Genomic DNA, 24,388 nt, shown 5'->3' on the forward strand with positions numbered 1-24,388 from the left:
TATAAAGAAAGGCAAAAATCAATTTTTCTTGGTAATGTACTTTTAATCCCCCTTGTAGGCCCCTCTGATAACAAATTCAAACCCCAAATGGCCAAGACACTTTAACTGATACAGTAAGAGTATGCAGGCAGACAGAAGTGTTGATTTAGGAAGCCAGGGATTTCTACTGCTATGAAAAAAGGCTCTCAAAAAGTCCCTGAAAATCCTGTATCACTAACAGCCCACACAATCTGCAGATTTATATTCCTTTTAATTGTATCATTGCAATTCAATGATTTAGTATTCATATGAGAACAATTATAAGTTTGACAGTTATTCACTGAAGTAAAGTTTATTGTTCAAAGAGTGCTGGAAAAGACTGATGAGAACTAATAACTTGGTTACATATCATGCCCCTTGCCAGCTAAAAATAAGGTGAAGAACATCTCTATATCAGAAAGTCACCAGGAGAGAAAACAGCAGCTGTAAGCAAAAGCTGCTGTTACTATTGTGATTCTGTGAGTGTTTCCTAACATCATCTCTCCCCCAGAAGCTCGGGAGAAAGAATTTGCACTGTAACATCCCCAAAACATCAACTTTAATTATGAGATCTTTCACGTACTGACACCATTCTCCTTCACAATAACTACAGATAATATCCACAGGTACAGAATGAAGTAAAGTATTTCTTACTTTTTTCGCATCTTACCTTCTTCAGGAGGAAGGACATTACAAGAGTATTTTTCTACATTTTAAGACTTCTGTTTCCTGGGAGAAACTGATGTTCCTCTGCCCATAATCATAGTTAATCATGCAGTACAGTCACTACTCCAGCACTGCTTTCTAGGAAAAAATCAACACTTTCACTAAGACATCTTCCCTACTCATAAGAATTTGCAGAATCATAGAATGTTTTGGGTTGGAAGAGACCTTAAAGATCATCTAGTTCCAAGCCCCTGCCACCAGGGCATGGTGGTGGAGGGTGTGTGTGTGTTTCACTAGACCACCGTGCTCAAAGCCCCATCCAACCTGGTCTTGAAAACTCACAGGGATGGGATATCCCCAACTCTGGGCAATCCGTTACAATTCTTCACCACCTTTACTGTAAAGAATTTATTACTAATATCTAATCTAAACCTTACTTTAACCATTTCAATTGAACCTGCTCTTAAACCTTTTCATTCAAAGTCATTACCCCTTGTCCTATCACTACACACCTTTGTAAAAAGGCCCTCACCAGCCTTCCTACAGGCCCTTTCAGATACTGGAAGGTGCTATACATTCTCCCCAGAACCTTCTCTTCTGCAAATGCAACAAGCCCAACTCTCTCATCCTGTCTTCATAGGACAGATGCTCCAGCCTGCTGAGCATCTTCATGGTCTGCTGACCAGCATCCTCTAGGGGATCTGCACTGTTTGGAGGAGAAAGGTGGAATGAAAGTATAATGGAATACTGAAGTCATCAGCTAAGAGAAAAGGTATTCCCCATATAAACCTACACACACTCCTGGAAACCAATATCACTTAAGATGAATGACTTTTCCCCAGAACACCTATGGTGAATCTTCTCTAGGCACACCATAAAAGGAGATAAATTCCGTGTAAAAACATAAATTGATGTCAAGTCAGACAACAGAGAAACACAGCAAATCAATATCAGAGTCCTGAACACTGCCAAGGGTGGAGGTTCAATAATCTCTGGGCAGCCTCTTGATTTTCTCAAGAATAAATCCTTCTATCAACCATCACAAGCACATTCTCTAAAAGCTTAAAATCTCTGAAGCCAAACGGAAGCAAAAGTCACAACCTACCAGCAGACAAATCACAATGATACCACCTGATAGAGTTGTATAAGATGTCAGAGCCATGTTGCAACTTCAGTGTATATAGGGGCATAAATTTATTACTGCACTAGTTAATCCCACGTTCTCTCACTTGAAATTTATTTCCACTGCAATTCTGAACAATGTACTGGGGCATTTTTACAGCTTTTGTAAGTCACGTTTAATTGAAAACATCTACATTAAGCTACAAACAGCTGCTAGAATAATAATTCAACGAAGAGCTTCAGTTTGTGTTTTGGATCTGTAATTTGCCTCCTTTCCCACTGTCTTTGGATAGCTGATTAAAGCATCGCTGTTTAGAAAAAAACTCAAAAGTTAAGGACCGTTCTTTGCTCTTCCCACAATACTTAAACACCCCAGAAGAGAGCCCAGCACTTAGGAGCTCTGACCTTATCCCTTGGAACTGAAGCTGAATATGTAGCTGGCCTTCAGCTCTGCACAGAGTGTTATTGTGTCATGATCAGCATAGACATGTACCCCCAAATGATATGAGGAAAAAAAGGAGAGAAGGCTACAGCACACTCTTCATCGAACGGTGTCAGCTCAGGGAAGGTAACATAACAAATTAATATTAATTCATTCTCAGCAGTGGTTACACCAAGAACTTTTCACCCTAAAGACTAAGTTTACAGAGACATGGAACCTTCTTCCTGCCCCAAACTTCCAAGTACACTGGAGACAAAAGTGAGAGGACTGTGCAGTAACTGTTGAAATGAAGAGTTTCTGGGACACTTGGAATATAAAGCAATTTGTAAGTGATTCCACGCTCTAATTTAGCGGAGTTAATCAACATGCACTCATCTATACTTGATCTGCTCAGGGATTAAAGCAAGCATAATTTCTCTGAAAGAACTTCACTATTTGCCCTAGACATCATGTTAGGATTCTAAAGCAATTCTAAAGCAATTCTACTCTTAAGACAACACACCCACCAACTGACACACTATTCACAGTTTTAGACTATACCATCTTGTTTTACCTCAAAAAAATGTAACAACTTTTTAAACTGACCCTTCCACTCATTCAGCTTTATCAGGAAGAATTTAGGGAGATGCCTTCATATTACTTCAGTTTGAAAAGTGATCATCTAGCAACCAAACCCATTAACTGCCTCATAATGCCTATCAGGTATGCATGAAAACTGTACAGACTGTGTAGCACAAAGAAAAACTGATAAAAATATTTGGTCATATGATTGAGGGTCAGAGAGGACACCAGAAATACCAAATTTCTATTCTGACCACAAGAGAAAAAAAGAGAATTTTCCAGTGTCCTGAAAATACGGTCCCAGGCCCGAAAACCATCCAGCATTTGTCTCCTACATGACAAATCTCTGCATACCTCGTTTATGTGGACGAAAGGACTCAAGTTGAGCTTCTGCTACTTGAAAAAGTGAAGTAACTAATGCTAGAAAGAGCATTTCTGCATACCAATAAATGTGTGCAATAGTCTTAAGACCAATAAACATGTTTTTGGAAACACATTTGTCCTTGAAGCTATCTTTTTAAAATAGCATGCAGCTCTAATGTACACCTCCCCGCTGCATGAAAGGACCTTCTCAAAAATCTGGATTATAAAAAAGGGTTTGTCTATACACTCACATTATGATGTATGTGTAATTTATGTTGAAAGTTTAAGTGCATCTCTATTTCGTCCTAAATACTCCACCCATCTCCCCTCTTGGAAGGAAAACCATAAGAAAGAGTTTAAAGAACTGAAGCATTTTGCATAGTTTTTTGCCTTCTGAACAGTTTTTAACATTAATTCCCAGCTCTTCAGTTGCAGCTCTGCAAAAGGAGCAGCATAGCAGAGCTGCAAACACTCACTACTGCCATCTAAGCACAATCTAACCACAAATCAAAAGTTACAATACTTAATGATGCTAGGAATAAAGCAAATAAACCGAATCAACTGTGGATGTCCAGGCTTAACTTATACAATTGATCTAATGTAATGGTCCCCTAAATTCCCCAACTACATACAACAAATTGTGTTAAAGCAACAAAATATACAACATGGGCAAGAGAACAGATTTATATCCAGATTAGCATGGAGGTAGGAGAAAGGGAAAATGTGTATTTCACACAGGTGCATACACTTGAAATCTGCATGTAAGGCAAAGGAGGTAACTGATGCAACCAGGCTCTTTTGCAATATCATCATGATTTCGATACTGAGGACAACTACAGCCAAGCACTTAAATTGATTTGCCACCTCTAGTTTCTCAATTAAGTACATAATCATCTGATCACAAGAAGTATATAAAGCAAGACTGAAGGGTAAACATAAGACACGATTATTCATGTTTTAGTAGTAAATTCAAGGGTAGTGGTGGGGGGGGGCAGGGGGAGTTGCCCTGTCAACACCTCCTGAAAGACTACTAGATCTCATAGTTAAGATAAAAGAGCAGTGGAGAAACACACCAAGAGGAAACAACGAAATAATGTTTTGTAGAACAGGAATAACACTGAAACCACTTTTGCCTCCATAAGCTTAGTATCATCTCTAATTAATGTGACCTGCCCAAAGTAAGTTATAACGCTGAAAATCCAAGACTGCAATGTTCTTGTAGGGCAGAGTTTGGACGTGTCATATCCTGAAGCAATCCCTATTCCCAAATCAACAACAACAGTCTACAGAGAAGGAGAATGAATTCTGGCATTTCTTCAAGTCTGACATGCAGACTGCTCTGCCCATATGATTTCTTAAACTAAGTTATAGTTGCTGCATGTATCTGAAGAAGGCTCTGTGAACCACACCGAACAAAGAAACGGAGATCTCCACACAGGATCTTTGCATGACATCTTCCTCAAAGTATGTGCCATCGTATCTTTACAGAGTAAAAAATAAGTACACAGTGCAAGAATAACAGGGCACCCCTTAACTCTGCTCCCTAGTACCCCAACCCTAAAAGCTGGTGAAACATAGTAGTAACAAGGATTCAAGAGCACACTGTTGCAAACACAACCTTCTGAGATGCTGTCACCCCTCAAATCTAAGTCATGTTGGATCCCAGGTTGAGCAGGCACCAGAACTCTCATAACCAGGAACACAGAGGTGCTGCCATTCTCCACTACTGATGCCAAAACATTGGCTAAGCAATACACAATGGCATTTATAATAATGACTGGGGAAGAGGACCCTCCCATCCTATATTCAAGATGCCTTTCTCATTCTTAAGGGAGCTGTATAAGAAGAACCCACATCAAAGCAAAACATTTGAGTGCAAAAGTCAAAGCAGACTCAAATTCCAGAAAACATTAATGCCTGCAGTGCCATCTCATTCATCCACGATAGCCTGATAATCTGAGAATTAGGAGACCAAGTGTTAGGAGATCTAGCTCAAAGCTAATATTCCACCCCACAATCACCGAAGAATCTTCATTTCAGGAAGAAAAAAGGAAGAAATAAGTTAGCTTTCCAAAGAAAAACCAACACAACACAGATAGCTTTAGATGTAATAGGAGGATAAGATGAACTGACTTTGGCTCCAAAACATAAGCATGTTATTTCAGAGCAGCTCAGTGCCAAACATAACCACTAATCAGACACCAAAACACTGCAAGAGCAATGCCCCAACCCTCCACCAGTGAAAACATCAGCATTACTTCCAGTGCCCAGACTAGAGAGCAGTAGCAAACAGGGATTTGGGAAATTAGAGAGAGGAGACATATGTCATTTTACAGCTGTTTACATCTGTTGTGCAGAAAGATCTGGTTCATATTTATTAGCTGCATGTAATTTAGTGTCAATCTAAATAATAAAACATCTATTTTTTTCAAGTGTCATTAGCCTATTATTAGTTACACAAGAAAACCAGTATTGGATTCCCCCCATGCCACCTCCCCCCAGCAATATTCCACTTGATACTCATTCATCTCCAGGATTATCATATAACTACCAGTTTAAAGCTGGATCAATGTTTTTTCACTTCACTGAACAATCTAATCAATAGCAACAAGGACATTCTGCTGTCAAAAGCAAGCTGCTGCTCGTGCTGCTAGTCCCCCCTGGGCTTGGTGTTAGAGAACTATGTTAGATAGATCCTAGCATGCAGCACTCAATGTGACACTGATCACTCTGTAGGCACAGAGCAAGGTATTGATACCAAGTTTACAGCTAAATCAACACAGCTAATTGCTGGCACCTTCAGAAAAAGCTGTAGTCATGACAAACAGGTTGTAAAACTATTTGCACCTCCTACTGAGGAAACTAACCTAGTCTGATTTCTGGTTTAATTACCTATGTATGCATTGATTTTTTAGGAAGGCAAATTAAATGGAGAAGCTTGCAACAAAATAATTCAAAGGCAGTTCTCCAATCCGTACTACATATGTAAATTTAAAAAATTTTCATCCCAACCACAGGAAAGCATACCACTCTTACTACAAGTCTACAGCTTCTAGAGAGCCTGCAAATCAAAAATATCACTGCACACTTTCCAGGCAAGAATAATGTGTTGTACTTATATTACATGAGATCTAAGAGGATGGGGGGCAGTTATATATACAAGAGATTCCAGCTTAATCTCTTACAAATACATGCCCAAAAGTGCATCCAAAGCAAAACCCACTCACTGGGCTATTTTGTTCAGTCTGTCTGTAGCAACAACAACCACCACCAAAGAAACCCCACACAAAAATAAAAGGGCTTAAATTTGACTCCATGATCATTTTATTAAATAAAATCAAGCAATTCCTAGCTGCATTGCATCTTTCATTAATGTACACAAACAGAAAAAATGTGGGGTTTGAAACCAGTGTTCTGTAATGGGAACAAGATGGGAGAGAAGAGGTCAGAAAGGCCAGAAACATCACACTAAAGAAATGAAAACATTGTTCCTCATTACATCTGCCTATCTTAGCAGGCTAATTGCACAGAACATGTAGATCCTGCGTTGAAACAAGACGGTGAAATCCACTTCTATTGCTATAAAAGCAGAAAAACAACACAGATTTCTCTCTTTATTCTAGCTATGAAATATCCCTTAAAACCATCAGATTTTGAAAGTATTTAGTTTCACACTAAGAAACATTAGCTTAACCTAGAATCTTGGACATTTATGAATAGTTCATTTCTCAGAACAACACATCTAGTAATATCGGCTTCTGACTGGATTATCTATCTTCACTACCTCCTCAGCTTCAAATTCTCAAAATATATCCATCATGCTCACACTTAGAACCTCAATATTCTTCCTCCTTGCTATTTACCCTGGATCTCCATCTTACCAAGAAGGAACATATAATCCAGTATACATATATCAACTCTTTATCTGACTGCTACCTGTACAATTATGTAAAGTATCAAACACAAAGATGAAGATAGAGCTGTCCCCACTCCTCTTTCAGCAGTAATGCTTCCAAAGACATCAACTTGCCACTCTCCATTTCCATAAAACCTACCTGTCATTTTTGCTTGAGTAGAAGTTAACTGTGTGATCCAGCCATTAAGTTCAACTTTACCAAGGGAAGATGGGCAAAGTACATCTGACTGATGCTGACTGCAGTTGCAATCTAACTGCAACCGCTTTCTATTTTTTTTTTAATGTAGGAAAACAAAAAGTAAATCAGCAAGCAAATATCCTTAACAAATGTACTATTTTCCCCCTCTGTGGAATTGTAGCTCCAATACCAGTACTACTTCCATATATTGGACCAGACTCAGCTTAAGCATCTCTACCCAGCAGTGTGTATCCACGATGGATGTATTTCAGAATAAACTAGCACTGCTGAAAGAAGCAGAGAAAGTAGATACTTTCTATCCATACAAAACCTGTCAATCTGCCACAACACTGAAACTACTTTTTTTTTTCCTCCTGCTTATGGGAAAGATGGGGTAGTGGTTCAATCACATCCAAATCAAATAAGCCTGAGTTGAAGTCTCTGTCCTAATAGCAAAATTAGTTGCTACCTCTTGGGTCTAAGCAGCAGCCACATCTGTCTTCATGACTCCAGCACCAATTAACAGGCAGTTACCTGCAAGGTCCCAGGTCCTACCAAGAAAATGAGGCAACAGAAGAAACCTGCCAGCTTGCTGTGGTATCACTGCAATAGGCCTGGGAAATGTATTTTTAGCACATAGAGCAAGTGCAACACATGGAGCTTCCTCAAGTGTGTTCATCAGATGGCTTCAGATACGTTCTAAGAAATCAAAATAGGAATGACTATATTAAAGGGCAATACCTTCACATATGTCCTTTGCTACAGGGAATCAACAGGCCAGGCTGTTGAAATTTCCAAGACCATGAAATTACTGTGATTAAGCCTAGAATGGACACCTGTTCTTAAAGGACTGGACTGAGACTTCCTTTCATTTACATAAGCATGCAAGCAGCCAAGATAACCTCCCACACCAAAGGGCCTGAACCATATTTCCAATAGTCTTCTGGAGGTGAAAAGCCTCACATCATCAGCCTTCCAAGGTAAAACCATGCAACAATAAAGTGCCAAAATTCTGCTAGCTAACATTTCAACAGCCAAAGCAGAATCTGAAGAAGATCCACAAAAACACAGAATGAAACTGAAGCTGACATCTTGCCAGAGGTTCCTAATACTAATGCACTGCTGACAGCCACTTTCTGTCACCAGTGTCCTCATACTTGGGCTACAGTTTTAGTAGAAACAGAAGCTTCAGAAGAAACAGGCTACTGCACAAAACAGTGATGACAAATCAGAGAAGCAAACTCAACACTTCTTGAGCTTGACAAACCATGATCAAGCTTTCAAACTACAGAAACAATTAAAATCCCTAAAGATAAGGTGTCAATAAAATAAGTAACTATGAGGTGAAAGAACAGTTATTTTAGAATTTGTTTTCCTTTCTTCACCCACATAAGCCAAAGACCACCCACAACTACCTTCAGCAAGGTTTAGGAGGACTATGAACAGCTATTTCCTTTTAATGCCTTTGCAAAAAAATTATGACTGAAGAAATGACCGTGTGTTGGATCTACTCTGGGTCATCAGTCAGTATTACTGTAATTCTTTATAATGCATGGTCAAGCTTACCCTGATCCGTTGCTTGATTCTAGAACAGAAGTGTTGAATGCATGCATCCATACGTATCATGTTTATCAACTGCATCCTAGGAATATGAAGAAAGCTGTAATATAATAACCTACACAATATAAATTCTACTACATTAAAACTATAATTACCTTACTAAATTTCAGAATAAAAGTTCTATTTTGATAGAGTGAGAAAAAGTGATTTTAATGAATTATTGTTTTGTTTGGCATAGTGAGGCATGTTTGTTATAGCATGTGGAAGCGTTCTTGTAAGTAGATACAGTCCTTGCCAATATGTACTTTCAAGCTATACTAATACTCTTTAGCAACAAACATACAATATTTTACAACACTGTAGCTGTAAGTGTTGCTGTATTTCAGAGTGAAAATTGTTTCAAACTAATTCTGATTTTAGTATTGTTATTTAAATTATGCAGTTTATAGGATTTCTAAAACACAACCTTAACCCTGGTAAACACGACAGTCAAATAAACTGTCAAATCTGATGGCAAATTTTAACAGCAGTGCAGTTCTGTCCAGTCAGTCTTCAGGAAGTCTAACGATTTCATTAAGTCTTTGAATATACACATGGAATTAGGGAGATATGGATCTTGATGTTTTTCTCTCATTTCATTCCCAGCTTTGTGATTACATTTAATGAACAAGAACTGCTCAGGACCCCTCTCTCTCTCAGTACTACCTAGCCTACTTCATTTAGACCCCAGACACCATGCTGAAATCTACTTTGATGCTCACAGCTTATCTTTCTTCTACTCCACTGCCACCTCTTTTCACAAAAGTTTAGCTAATAGAGTGACGCTTGTTCACAACCATTGGAGCCTTTCCCTCCCACCTCTTCCTGGCGCATTCTTTTGAGAAACATGCCGAAGAAATACTGCAGGCACAAGAAGGGAAGCAGGCAAAACAAAAAACCCCACACAAACAACAACAACCAAATAAAAACTTTAAAAAGCATTCCATTTGCCTTAAACTGATGCAAGCTCTGACTTTACTGAGTCCAAAACAATATATACCACTACAGAAACAGAGCTTCCTAACCCTAAGAAAAGTTCTGGCAAGAGATGAGCTACAGTACAGTAATTGCCAGAAACCTGTAACAAACGAATGCTGAAGACACTCAAAGCAGGTATCTTCTAGAATTCCTTTTTAAACTATAATCTAGGACTAGCAACTCGCATACAAACTTCTTTTTTCTATTTATTTCATTTTTATTACTTCAGCTGATTAAGATCTTTTTAACAGCAGATACCAAGTTTTTCCACTGCAATAAAAAGCAATCCTGGCCAAGAAAAGATTTGCCCATTAGCCGCACTATCTCCACAAAGACAGCAGCCTTATTAAATTACAACTATTTGAACAAGGTCAAGCACTCAGGGTTTAATTCAAAGTGTTTCCAGGTATAATGCTGTCAGGTCAACTTAAACAAGCCAACAGAGGCTTTGAGCTTGATTAAATATTAAAACAGAATCTTTCACATCTGTTTTTACCCAAGGATGAAATTACTGTACATCACTACAACCAGCTCATTAATACACTAAACACATATCTTGCCTCAAAAGGTTACAGGAATATCAATGCTTTCAGTGTGCCTGCAGTGAAACCTACACAACTCAGCTAGAAGCGAGGTCACTGCATACTTTAGCAGGATGTCAATATTTTTTTATAAATGTAAGAGGTAATCAGTTAGTCATAGATACATTTTAAATTAAAAGATGGGAGCCTCCAGTGTAGCTAAATCAGTTGCCTTTGATCTGAACCTTTTAAATGTTCATCTTATTTTCTTTGATAGATAACTTGATAACAGGCACAAAACAGAAAGCTTGATCCAACAGTAATTATTTTTCAAACTGGAGGGCTGTCATGCCCAACTAGAAATTTGCTTTTTAAAAAAAAAATTGCACAGCACAATTTTTAATTGAAATATAAAAAGGTCTATCAGGATCATCTATTTCAACACCTATCATTTCTAATGATACTTTGATGGCATGTTTGGGTACAGGAGAAGAGAATGCATTTGAGGATACAAGTTCTTTGACAATGATAAATACACTGTATTAACTACTCCACATGGCATCTGCAGCCCTTTAAAACACAACCAAAAAAATAGATACTCCTCTAGCATTATCTTTGTATTAGACAGGAGACATTAGTCAAATCATGTTTCCTGACTGCAATCCATAAAAAGCAGAGACAAATGAAAGTCATCTATTCAGAGAAACAGATGTACAAGACCGGACTTGGAAGGGAAGCTATGGGAAGTGTTTTGCATCTAGACCATGCTTATCCCAGATAGAAAATGGTCTGTGTATTTGTGTATGCTGAAACTGAACCTAAACATCACTTGTAAAATAAAATTTAAACAAACCTAGCAAATTTGCCACAAAACATTCAAATCTACTAGAGAGTCTTGACAGCACTCAGGGTTGGGCAGGAGGAAAACTGCTTGAATGTGTAAGTTCTTATATAATGAATAGGAGAAACCCTAACACCTCTGAAAGCCCCAGCATCTCTTTCAGGAGTCAGAACTATATATTTTAAGCACTGCTAATAAGGCATGAGATAATTTGCTTAAGACAAAATAAAATTCCAATACAACACAGTCTTCTACCACCCACTAATTTACACTTGAACAATATAATCAACTAGACCAAACTATGCTTAATGTAAAGTCAATAAATTCCTTTTTGGCTGTTGACACAAAAATCTACTGGGAATTAAACACTTGAGGAAATTAATCATTATAACACTCTGGTTCAATGCACATCTGTATTGAAATAATTTGGTCTTTAATTCACTTTATTTGTAGTTGGGTTTAAGGCAGTAAATTTGATAGAAGCAGGCCTCATTAAACAGATCTAGTTCAAACTGCTTTTCATTAAGCTTGGTGTATCCGAACAAAGTCAAAAAAGATTCATTTCTTTTCAAACAATTCTGCATTAGAAAGTAACCCAAACAAACGAAGACCATTAATACATAATATAAGAAAGGCATTTACATTTGATCTGAGCAAAAGCCAACATTAATGATCTGTTTGCTTTCAATACATTTTCTTGAGGCACAGACATACTCCTTTCTTACTGCCCACAGAAACTCACATGGACAAATAGCTGGAAGACCACCAAAATAAAGTGTCTAGAAGCTCAGGCTACTATGACAACCTCACAGCTTCCTGTTTTAAGAGTTATGTTTAATACTTTCAACACAGATGTAGTTTAGCATGGTGGCTTCCCAGATTTAGTTAGCTTGGAAATCAGCAGCAGCAACAGGTGGCTGGTGCAAAGACACCTTGGGAGACACGACATCCATGTGCTGGGAAAACCTGTGCCGAGTTACCTGACAGAAAAAAAAGTGACAGATCCAGCTAAGAGAATGATACCAACACTCCTTTCTACAGGAATTCAAAACCAGCAGCAACTCTGCAAAAGGTGGCAGCAATCACAGCTCCATATGTAGCTGCTAGGACACACTGAGCAGTTCAGCAGCCTGAGCATGTCTCCAGCTTGAAGTCTTTACCCCAGTCTCCTTCAGGACAGGGCATGGTGTCACTGCATATTACTACAGGAGCCCTAAAGTCAGCATAACACACTATAGAAACATCTGGCAAAACAGAGACAGTCACACTAAAAATGTGCTTAAAGACATGTGCAGTAACTCAAGAGCACAATGTTAATCGCCTCCACACGTATTTACCTTTCCATGCTGTTCAAGTCACAAGACAGGCAGCACATTCTATGCAAAGGAACTGTCTACTCTCAAGTAGGCACATAAGAAAAGTCCTGAATAGCATGAATAAACTGATATCTCTAGAGAAGATTTTTATTTTCTTGAAGTCACGCACATATTCTAGATAAAATAGAATATTTTTGTGATTTGAAGAGGTAAAGAACTTTACAAGTTAAGTTTTGAGCTTCCCAAGACAACACTGGGCCCTGTCCCATCCACCGCTTTCACTACACGTAGCTCGTGCCTCCATGTCCACTCCTTCAGAAACAGAAACATGCACACGTGTAATTTCAGCCTTACTATGACACACAGTACAATACCTACGCCACAACTGAGTCATAAGTAGCAGACATGTTAAACTGGGGAGGGAATGAAGAGGGAGATAACCTAGCAAGAAATAAAAAGTATTCCTAGCAATTAAACAAAATAAAGGCACAAAAAACCCCACTCAACCTGAGCCCTTATGAAAATGTTTTCCCATTCTTCAGAACAAAAAAAAAAAAATACCCTCCAAAGCTATTTAGTTACACTACTTCCTAATCAAGCCCAGTTATTACTAGAGTATTGGACCAAAAGAAAGAGAGAACATAAATAGCTTGCACTCCTCATAACATTTAACCTTCCATAAGGCTTAGTCTGATATACTTTTGTGGTTCCAGGATCTGAACTGGGATTTAAGTACGTAAAAATCTTTGCCCACCTCCAAAAACAAACATCACAGGGTTATTCAGGTGATGTTCAGGTGATTACCACTTATTCCATAAACAAGCACTGAACAAGCATAGTAGTGCAAAAATCATTCCTTAAGTCCCTACAACTAAAAGAAGAACCCATAATGACCAGAATGGCTCTTCTACTGAGTTTCTCCCACTCCTCATATAGCCCGGTCATATAATTACCTCACAGGTGAGGAACACACTAACACTACATTTTGCTAGTGATTTCAGAAGGCATCTAACTCATCAGTAACAAAGGTCTGGTTTACTGCAGTTGGACATGGTGCCATGACATTTGTTACAGCAACCCCACATCTTTTGGCCCAAGTATCTGCAGCTATTACCAAGTTATTCAATTAACTTGAAAAGACAAAACCTCAACACTGCTAAGTGGTTGACGGTACCTGCAGAAAGGAAGCTGCTGAGTAACAAACATTACCATTTAAAGTTTACAGTAAACAGGGTATTTTCTTCTTTCACCTTTCTTTCATTCCCTGTAGTCTTCTGGTTTTCTCTTCTATCCTCACTCAGTACTGCACCTCATTCTTCTACTTTTAAAATCAAAATCTTTAAGTCTTCACAAAACAATGAGTTTGGTACATCATTATATAAATGATGGTGGTGCAAATAAAACATTCTATATATACATTTGTGCATGAATATGTTTAAAAATAGAGTACCTCAAGGCATATAAAAATCACTTCTGAGAAAAAAAGAAAATTCTCTTCCCTGGAAGCTGTTTAAAACCGTTATTTGCATCAATTCCTGAATCGCTACTGCTAAGTGGCATTAGAATGTACAATCACACTCTACAGTTTTCTCCTCTTGAGATTTACAGTTAAACGATAAGAAAAATACTTCCTGGTTAAATTGGACAGATAATGCAATACGGCTTTTATCAAACCAATAAATATGTTATAATACACAAGCCTCTGCCCCTAGGAGACTTCCTTCTTCAGGTGCTGGCAGTCTATAAATTAGCTCATTTGTAGCACAGAAAAGCTCCATAATTAGTACCTAGTTTATCATTAAAAGCTTGCATTCACTGTATGATGTCACACACTACTGAGTCTGCCTCTCATTTACACACACAATTATTTTCTGGCATCCCAGTACAGTTGATCCCATTATTTCCTATATAATTGACCAACTTCAACAGCTGCAATTCTGCTCTCGTAAATACAGAACATATTGTAGATGGCAGGATCATAGTTATCACTCTTAAAAAAATTCTACATAACATACAAATTTGACAAAGCTTAAGATGCTTTGCCCTGCAGCCAGCAAAAGTTTGATTTAAAAAGCACTGTACAGTAATTAGATTTAAACCACAGAATTACTTAATGTACCACACTCATTGACTGGTAGAGCTTTTATTGCAATAGATTAGACTCATTACTTAAAGAGTCTGAAAAGAAGTTGAAGATCATTTACCTCTGGTACTAGAAATTAATACACTTACTACCTACTTTTGATTACAGCTGCAAATGAGACATACAGACAGAAGTTCTGGGGATCCAGGCATGCCAGATACACTCCTGGACCAATGCAGGGCAGGAAGGGTCCTAGCTGACTCAAATATCACCTAGTGACCAACATGCTAGATCCTCCTAAATCCTTCTGGGAAAACCTGGAATGCCTGCTCTTAGAATTTCTTCTACCCAAACAGCTTGAAATGGTAAGCCCCTATAGTGTAGACATGTAAGACAATAGACAATTCACTAGAGTACCTTATTTCACATAGCCATGAGAAACCCTGAGATGTTTTCATCTATTTCTGCAAAATCTTTATATCCAAGAACAAGAAGATTTGAGAAAATACCTGTATCTTATTTAGCATAAAAACATCTCCAAGTCGGAAAGCCAAGAAGTCCTTTCTTACTGGCCCTCAACACATATGAAGAATGGTCTTAATGACCATTAATAAATCTAATGATTCATTAATCAAAGGAGAATACAGTAGTAGAAAAGACAGGACTCAACAACCTACAACTGTACTGTGCAGCAGTGTTTGCCCCTGCAAAGCAAAAGCAAAGAAAGAAAGCAAAGTTTTGGAAATCTAACATGTTGTACTGCTGTGCATATACATGGAAGACAACTTTTACAGGAAGATAGCATTTTTTTGCCCCCCTCACTTCTATCCTTTATTCTATATCACAAAAATAAATAAAACTCCTTTTATTTTTTTTTTCCACACCTTCCTTGGAATTTAATGGACAATACCTGTTAACTGCATTATACAGCTTTTTATTGTGGATTTAGGGTTTTTTTAATACCATTTGCACATCAGGTATATTCACAATGGCTTGGAATTTCAGACAATTTCAAGGATTTTTCTTCATATTACTAGGAACAACAAAAAACCCAACCCCAAAACACAAGAAAAAGCAACAAAGCAGCTTCCTGTTAGGAGGCAACAGATTCTGCCTTTTATTGTTGCACTTTAACATGTGTCACTTGTAAACCCTGACAGCCAGGACAGAAAAATCTGCTAGCACTCAGGAGATTTTCCTCCAGAGGGAATGTATTTTATCAAGGATAACACACTAGCCAAACGTCTCCAAAAGCCCTCACAGGTAGGTGCCCACCAGTACTGATGACAGTTGAAAAGCCATCTTGGGCATCTGCTGGTGTGGTTGAACTGTCTGAAGCATCTTTCCAATGAAGCCATACGATCCATGGGGAAATGGAAAAAGAGAGTAGGGAAGATTCCACCTCCAAACCTGTATACCGCATTTAAGTTTTGATTTGACATTCCTGTTTTACACCATTAAAGATACTTCAAGTTTTCAACCCACGAAAGAACGCAAATAATTTAGGTCACTATTGAGCTTGCACATGAAAATCCATACTGACCAAATTCAGGAAAACAAGATCAAGGCAAACACCTCACCCCTTTCTACAGGATGGCTGCAAGATGCGACAGCATAGCAATACAACTGAGCTGCACAGCACATAATCTTCTCCTTCCAGCCCAAAATTTTATCTATTTAAACTATTATATCATTTATCACTGTAGCAATTATGACATACGTGCATCAACCTGCAGCAAAGTCTTACAGCAAAAGAACAATACTTTAATCATAAGGAATTACAATTTCAATAAGGTCTAACTGATGAGGAAGAAACTGACCTTTGTGGTAGAAAGTTAGGCAAAAAATAGGAAGTCTGTAGCACTCCATTAAAAATATTTGAATATTTGTGTTCAAGACAAAAATTCAAACGAAACAACCTCGAGAAAAATGTATTCTTTAGACACAGATCAGGCAGCTAGTGAAGCTAGTCTTCAGAGTCCTGTAATCAGTGACTACAAAATGAATTCCAAGGTAGTTATGAACATACATTAGCTAAGTCCACATGCTGATAAAGCTAAGGATAACAGTATGGTCCTCTATATAGAAAGGTTACTTTTCAACTTGTTATATCACGGAGGAGAGTCAGGATCGTCTTAAATCAGGTACATTTCAGGCATTAAAGAGAAGAAAACAACAGTACTACAGAAGTGCTTCTGCAGCACAAATAAGGCTACTCAATTCCAAATAATGTGCTATTAACAAAATTCCATCATTCTTTATTTGTTTGCAGAACAGCTCTTTCTTGTAATCTAGGTAAGAACCTTTCCATCTTCAAACAGAGCATCTGCATGATACCTCTCAAGACGGATTCTCCAAAGTCAGAATAATTAAGTATCAAATTAAGCCCTAAAAAACTGTCTTCACTACATTCACTTGGTCTTTTGATTCTACTCTAATGGATTATCTATTTAATTTAGTCAGAATTTAATCCGATGTTACAAGTCACGATCAAAGAAAGATTATTTTAATCCAGCTATAAAAGCTTGAGCTCTTGAGCTAACACACTAGATAGACCTATTCTCAAGCTTCACCTGTGCTACTACACTAGCACTGCAGATCCTGAAGCACAAAATACCATAGGAAGAGACTGATGCGTCCTGATTTAAGACTTTGGAAACTTAAAACAGCACATTAAGCCTGCGTTTTCTACTCAGTTTTACATCAGTCAAGAAATAGACACACATGGTCAGGGTCTCAAGCCAGCTGGATTTTTTAAGATGTGAACTGATGGTGGAAGGGTAAGCAGGTGGGAAAAGGTAGGGCCAGTGAAACAGATGAAAAAGAAAGCATTTTTTTCGTCCTTCAGCAGATGAACAGTCTAACACTTCCCATGTATGTTTCTCATTTTCCCAAATTACTGTAGGCCCCAAATATTAAAATATTAAACTCTGCAAAAGAACCTAATAGAGATTACATGACAGGAAACAGCATGAACTATACTCTGTCCTATACCACAACGGCAAACTCAAACCATAGTTGGCTTTTTCCTTCCCCTAATTATGAGCAGCCAAACCACAAAACCTATGTTAAGATCTTATCAGTTAAGGTTCCCTCATGGGAAAAGTTCAGAAACAGCTGTACAATGAACCACTGCTCAGCTTCAAGTTTCTGAAATAGTCACAAATTAAAAAGAATTAAATCTGTCAATTTTGACACAATATTTGGGCCTCTTCCATCACTTGAGATATTTGTATTAGTGACTTCCTAATTAACACTTTGAAGAAGCATTCAAAGCAAAACAAAACTAACAAAAAAACGCCACAGTACACTGGTTTTACTGATACCGGTATCACCTCAAAAGTACAGAGTCTGAATATAAACTGGTAATTTGAGCAAAACAACCCAGAGAATGTAGCTGAATTGTATGTCATGTGAACAGGTTTTCTATAGATTATACATTACTGCCTCTTACTTTCATAACAGGACGCTTGTTAATATCCTCTATTGAAGCTGCTAATGAAGTATTGACTACAGCTTTTCACTCAAACTGTACACTGATGAGGCTAAACAACCAACATCATTCACAAAAAATACCTTAAATGTACTTCTCCTAAATTGGCATAAAATATATTTAAAAAAACATTTTTTTGAATCAATATGAAACCCCTCTGTGTTTTGCTATTGTTTTCACTAAGTGGGTTATCCATTCTAGATTATGCTGCTCTTAGACAAGCCTGAAAGAGCACATCTAAGAAACAAAAAAACAAGCATAGAGCATAAATAACCCACCTCTCTTCTGTGGTACTAACCACAGCAGGAAAAAGTGCTGATGGCATAGGCTGTATCAAATGGAGCTGTGATGGGATTTAATAGATCTACTAATAAAAAAAATTTTTGTAGACTAATTATTTACTGGTTTGTGAATATAAATGAGTTAAAACTGCAAATGAAATATAAACATTACTTTCTTGTAGCGCTACTTTAAAAATTCTTAGGAAAACTGGTATTTTTACCTGTATATAAAAGTCAGCATATCAACAGAGTATAGGAGAACAAATGCACCTTCACAGAGCTCTTAACAAGCAAGAGCTGCTGTCTTAGTTTGAAAGGCAGTTCTAAGTCATGCTTCCCTGTTGCTGTTTTGTTTGTATTAAAACACTTGTCATTGTACCTCTGCTAATATCAGCCCCAATTAAGAATTTAATTACTCCCTTACTGGCTTTATAGTCTAACAGCTCATTTTCAATGAAGAGTGATATATGATAATATGCAATATTCCCTGCGGTACCTCCACCCAGTAAACTCCTTCCGAGAAAACTGTTTAAATTTAATATTACAAACTCAAGGGTCTTTTCTCCAACTATAGCACTTAGCAATATTTAACTGAAAAGGTGTCCAAAAGCAAGCACCCTTTATCACAGGACTTCAAAAGATCAGAGGTGAAGCTAGATCACATAACTGAGTAACTTTCCGAGTTGTTACAAGTATGTACCAGGCTTACCTGTGCCATTTTGGGCTAGCTTGTAACAGCAGCAACAAACAGCAGTGCTGTAACCCAGGCTGTCATTTTCAACTCTGATACTGGAAGCTGTACTTTTGAAGTCATCATGCAACCTGCCTTATCTTCATCCTTATCTCCAGTGAGGCCACAGTCCCCTCACAAGTGAAAGATACCACTGCAGGAGCTATTATATTTTGGTCTGCTTTGCCTGAAGAAAGAATTAATATCAGTTTACCTTAGTCATGCAATATATTCTAGGGAAAGTTGCTAAGAGATTAAAGACTTAATTTTCATATATAATATTATGTAATAGTTTTAACACTGAGGCAATCTTACAGATGTTAAGCAGACCATTCTTTAAAGCTATTTCTCTATGACAATATCTCAGATTTTTATATCATTAACTTTCAAAACACAAACCAGGTCACAAAAGCAATCTGTTTGATACTAAACAGAAGTAGAGAGGAATTATTGGAAACGTACTAGAGTTAGATGTCAGCATTTCAGTAAACTAAAAGGCAAGGGGGAAAAAAAAATCCATAAAAATTTCCACTAGGTACAAGAGCAGAGCAATTTCTTCAGTCTGAGAAGCTATTTCAAACATCTATGGCTGGATGTACTTCACTAAGTGTGTTAGCACTGTCTTCAGAAATGGAAACCAATTTGCTTATTAGGGCAAAAATATATTGGGGGTAATGAAACAAATATGAAGTTACTTCCTTTTTACATAATTTCAAAGATGTATCATTTGCCTGTGGAACCATTTGACTTTTTCTACAGCAGAAAAAACACTTCAGCTCCTGGGCTTGAGAATATCATATCCCATTAGCTTTATGTAACAAAATTCATTCAACGTAGATTAATTTCTAAATTCTACACCCCAAATACTGATTCTTAATCAGCTTTTTCATTATAATCCTAGCATTAAGATAGAATTTCTAGGTTTTGAACAATATAGTTTCAGCACAAACTGCCGAACACTTCCTGGAACTGCATGGAAAATGGTCAACTGTTTATTGGTAGAAGTCTAATCAGTGTATGATGTGGGTTGAAAGGAAATTAAGAACCCTTTAAGACATTATATACTTGATAAAAAAATGAATCCCCCAAAACTTTCAGGAATGAAGTCAAAGTTACACTTAAATAGGGCAGGGAAGATGAACCTAAACTGCCCCTGAAAAACATTTTCCTACAACATGCATTAGACACCAATCCTTAAACACAGGGTATATATGAAGAAGTGTCTATTACCCCCTCCTATATAGCAAGGTATGAAAATATATCTCTTTATATAGAACTGATAGAACACGATTATCAAGTTCATAAATACATTTATTTTGGATTACACTTATTAGTGTGCACCTGATCTATGGGAGTATATTTAAGTCATAGTTTGATTCATATTTTACCCACTGTATTTCTGAAGCAACTGAAATGTTCTCAGAACAACTCACTTTCAGATCCTCACAAAACAGAATTTTCTTGGACAAAGCTATACTGATCTGAAGACTGTAACTGTTTTTTTAAAAAGTCTGTAAACACTAAATCCAGAAATGTTTTCCGCAATCCAAGAACTTTAAGCTTCATCTGGGGAATGCTCCGATTCCTTCCCCAATCCCTTTCCAAAATAATTCTAAAAACTAAATACTTCAAATCTTGAAAACAGTCTTTAATAAAATTCTGCATACTAATTTGTTTTCTAAAGGATGGGGAAACAATTTTACATGGATGCTTTAATGTGACAGTGAACTATGACTTTTAGATATACTCCCATAGATTAGGTGCACAGTCATAAGTGTAATCCAAAATAAATGTATTTAGGAACTTGATAATCATCAGATTGCTTAAACTATATTTGAGGCAAGTCTAATCAGGCAGAAACAAGACTTACTCCCCTTGGCAACACTTTAACAACTTGAAGAAAGGCAGAGTTTTCAAAATTTGAAAAGATAAATAAGCATGTGGGGACAACAAAGTTGAAAAACTCAGTGTAGTTAAAATGTCGAAGACAGTTCTCACCCTAGTAAGACACCAATGCTTTAAAGATAGTATTAAATAAGAAATTCTTACAGTAGTCCAACGCTCAGTACCTGGAACGGGACTAAACACCCTTTAGCATAATCTTTGTATTCACTAAATCCAGAATTCAACAGTAGAGCAGCTGCTCAGTGCCTGGTCTGCAGAATTCAATGAATGACAAAAGTTACCTTAATTCAATGAGATAATCAGCACACATTTACCCTCTACCAAGAGTTTTCCAACCATCTGCAAGGCGGCAGAGCTGACTGCCTATAAAACAACTGGTAGCATGCTGACATGTCCTCACATCACTCATGTCAATGAAAATTTATCTCTTAGCAACAGCTAAAAGAAGTTGAACTTCCAGAAATATTTTAGATGCATCACGAGCCAACAATTTCTTCATAAGTGATTTTGATTGCTGCTGATCTCCAAACAGATGTCTACTCTAATTGGTAAAATTTATTAAATACATACCTGAAATAAGAAAAAGTCAAGCTGTCATGCCCTAAGAAAGCAGTAACAATGGGAGCCGTTCTAGCTGTGCACATAAAAGACAAAAGCTAACCTTATTTGAAGCTGCTGGTCTCACAATACCAGTAACAGTGAAGTAAAAATGCATGTGTTGTGGGGAAAGGAATTTGCTATTAAGGTTGCTGTCAGAAACTGAAAGCTAAGACAAGTCACTACGATAAATATTTTTGACAGGAAAAGCAAAATAAGAGATTCAATGCTAATACCACTTAGCTACTAAAACTATTTTATGATTCTCTTCCCTGCTACATGGGAGCAAATAAAAAAATTTAAGGCATTAATCTTTACAAGTAAATTCCATATAAAAGCTCTGATAAAATTAGAAATACACTTGTTTTAGCAAAACTCATCTGCATTAGCAAAATATCAAGCAAATTAAAATTTTACCACCAGACGGAGATCAGGAAATGGAAAAAGTTTGTTCTCAGCTATATTACAAAGTCTTCTCTAGAAAACAAGTCATGCAGAGGTCTCTTCAAAATACATCCAAAGACAATATTGAGAAAGAAACAATATAAATCATTCAGATTCTGATTCACGTTAGCAGATAATGCACAGTTTTGCTTTCTTCCATCACTAGTGTTTTCCAGGAGACATAAACCAAAATCTGTCAATCCTAAGATGAATAGAAGCCACATCTATTTATTTCAAATCACAGGCAGAATTGAGGTGTCATCTTGAATTCAGAGCAGTATAGGAAGTTGGGAACACAGAGAAAGATTCCTCCAGTAGTTTATTAATCCAAATAAAAGACTCCTACCATCCATCTCATGTTCAGATCAGAAAAGACTCCTGCAACTCTCCACTGAAAGACTGAAAACATGCCTGCAAGAAGAGCAGCTAGTCACTGGTTTTTAAACACAGTGCACAAATCCATAAAGCAAAAACAACTGCCCATCATCACAAACTCCAAATGGCAAAGCCCAGAACTTATTGAACACAAGTACCAATAAGTGTATGGCAGACAAGCATGTCAAGCGACCCAACAAGTGAAATTCTTTGAACAGAAAGCCACAGAGCAAGTCACTGGCTTCTCAGAGAGGACAAGCTCCAGTACTTTTGCATGTAGCTAAAACATACATGTACAAGCACAGGAGCAGATCATCCCTACAGACACTCAGCATGTGCTGCTACCCTGAGAACCCACCCTGCATGTGGTTTGAGTAATTTCTCGACTGATTTATCTATAAATTTCAGACCTTCAGAAAACATCTGTAACATCCAAAAGCCTGCTTTCCTAGATCAGCAGAATGCATGCCAAACATATCAAAATAAATGCACTGGGTTTACTCTACAACTTTTCAATATTAAAGCAGATTCATATTCGCAAAACAGCATTAACAAGTTTTTTGTGACTGTCCTGGGGTTTTGAATGTAAAAACATTCAGTTTTTACAACTGGATAACGGGGAAAGGGAAGAAAACTAGACAGTTCGAGGCAGAGCAAAAATATTCAGACCAGAAAATACCACGTTTATGTATAACCCCATTGTTTATTACATTAACCTCTGTGTTTATATTTATAAACTGACTGATAACCAAATACTTACTTGCAGGAGTCAATGCACTGTCCTCTTCCTCTACCATTAATAGATTCTTGTTAAACTGACTCCTACAGCAGGCATACTAGCATTCAGAGGTCAAAAGAAAAAAATCAAAGTAGGAAATGAAAGCTGAGTATCTTTAAATTTGGAACAGAAGGGAGGGATACAGCAGCCTTCATAAGCATAGAACTTGTTAACTAGATACTATTAAGTTCAATGATCATAACAGAACTTTCTTTGGTCTTAAGAATCTTTTCAGGCTCAAACACTAACTTTTTCATCACCCATTTAACTGTATTTTTGTATAATGTCTTTGCTAACTACTGCTCATTATCCACTAAATGCTAAGCATTTTAAAGAATTCCATGCTACTTGCAAGTTAGGTATTACTCACATTTTTACCAGTTCGGTTGCTCAGGACCTTGCCTGTTACAGCTCTGATCACCTCTGAGGATGGAGATTCCATTGCCACTCCGAGTCCCTGTTCCATGTCTCTCCATCCTCATTTTAAAGGATTTTGTCCTTCATCTATCTTCAATTTCTCTTGATGCAGCTTGTGCCAGTTACCTCTCATTAGCTTGCCATCTGAAAAATAGCAGCCTCCATCTTCACTATAATCACCCAATGTGTAGTGCTGAAAGAGGTGCTCTAACACAACAGTCCCACACATCTATGGCAATTTTATCTTGACTGTACTCCTTTCAACTGTTACGTGTAAATACTTCCTGCTGCCTAGGGAAGTATTGGAATCACTATCCCTGGAAGCGTTCACAAAACATACAGATGCAGCCCTTGGGAACATGGTTTAATGGTGAACATAGCAGTGCTATGTTAACAGTTGGACTCACTGATCTTTGAGGTCTTTTCCACCCTAAATAATTCTATGATTCTCCTTATTCATTAGTTAAGAACTGCCTGTACTCTATGTCTGAAACACGGGTGCCACTGACATTTGTCTTTTATTGAGCCAAATGCAAACATTGCTAGTTAGTGTTGCCACGGATACATGGACATTACACAAAAATTACTTCTTAAAACTACAGTCACTCATCTGCACCATTTTGGAAAAACAGATGTGAAATTGAAGCCAACTTCAAAATACCACCAGTGATGAAATTAACTCCTGAAGAGCATGTGGAAAACGTGTGGCAAACTCACCATAGCTTAAAGCTAGCTCTACTTCTATTCCTAGATGAGAAAACATC

The 24,388-nt window shown here is 37.5% G+C and overlaps 1 protein-coding gene across 8 annotated transcripts in view; it reads right to left on the reverse strand.

Moving 5' to 3' along the window:
• KAT6B (lysine acetyltransferase 6B) overlaps window positions 1-24,388 on the reverse strand; it is a 111,252-nt gene that overhangs the window by 70,935 nt on the left and 15,929 nt on the right. The window contains exon 3 of one of the 8 annotated variants that reach the window (XM_042018625.1): window positions 8,833-8,908. The exons of 6 other annotated variants lie outside the window; for them this stretch is intronic. In XM_042018625.1, the coding sequence (XP_041874559.1) occupies window positions 8,833-8,908 (76 nt within the window). Of the gene's footprint in view, window positions 1-8,832; window positions 8,909-19,087; window positions 19,193-24,388 lie in introns of those variants that run through there. One more of the 8 variants, XM_042018626.1, reaches the window with a different exon arrangement.

The sequence above is a fragment of the Corvus kubaryi genome, unplaced genomic scaffold, assembly GCF_017639235.1.
Source record: "Corvus kubaryi isolate FWS band 111438036 unplaced genomic scaffold, C.kubaryi_AGA036_p1.0 138, whole genome shotgun sequence".
In the NCBI taxonomy this organism is placed as follows: domain Eukaryota; kingdom Metazoa; phylum Chordata; class Aves; order Passeriformes; family Corvidae; genus Corvus; species Corvus kubaryi.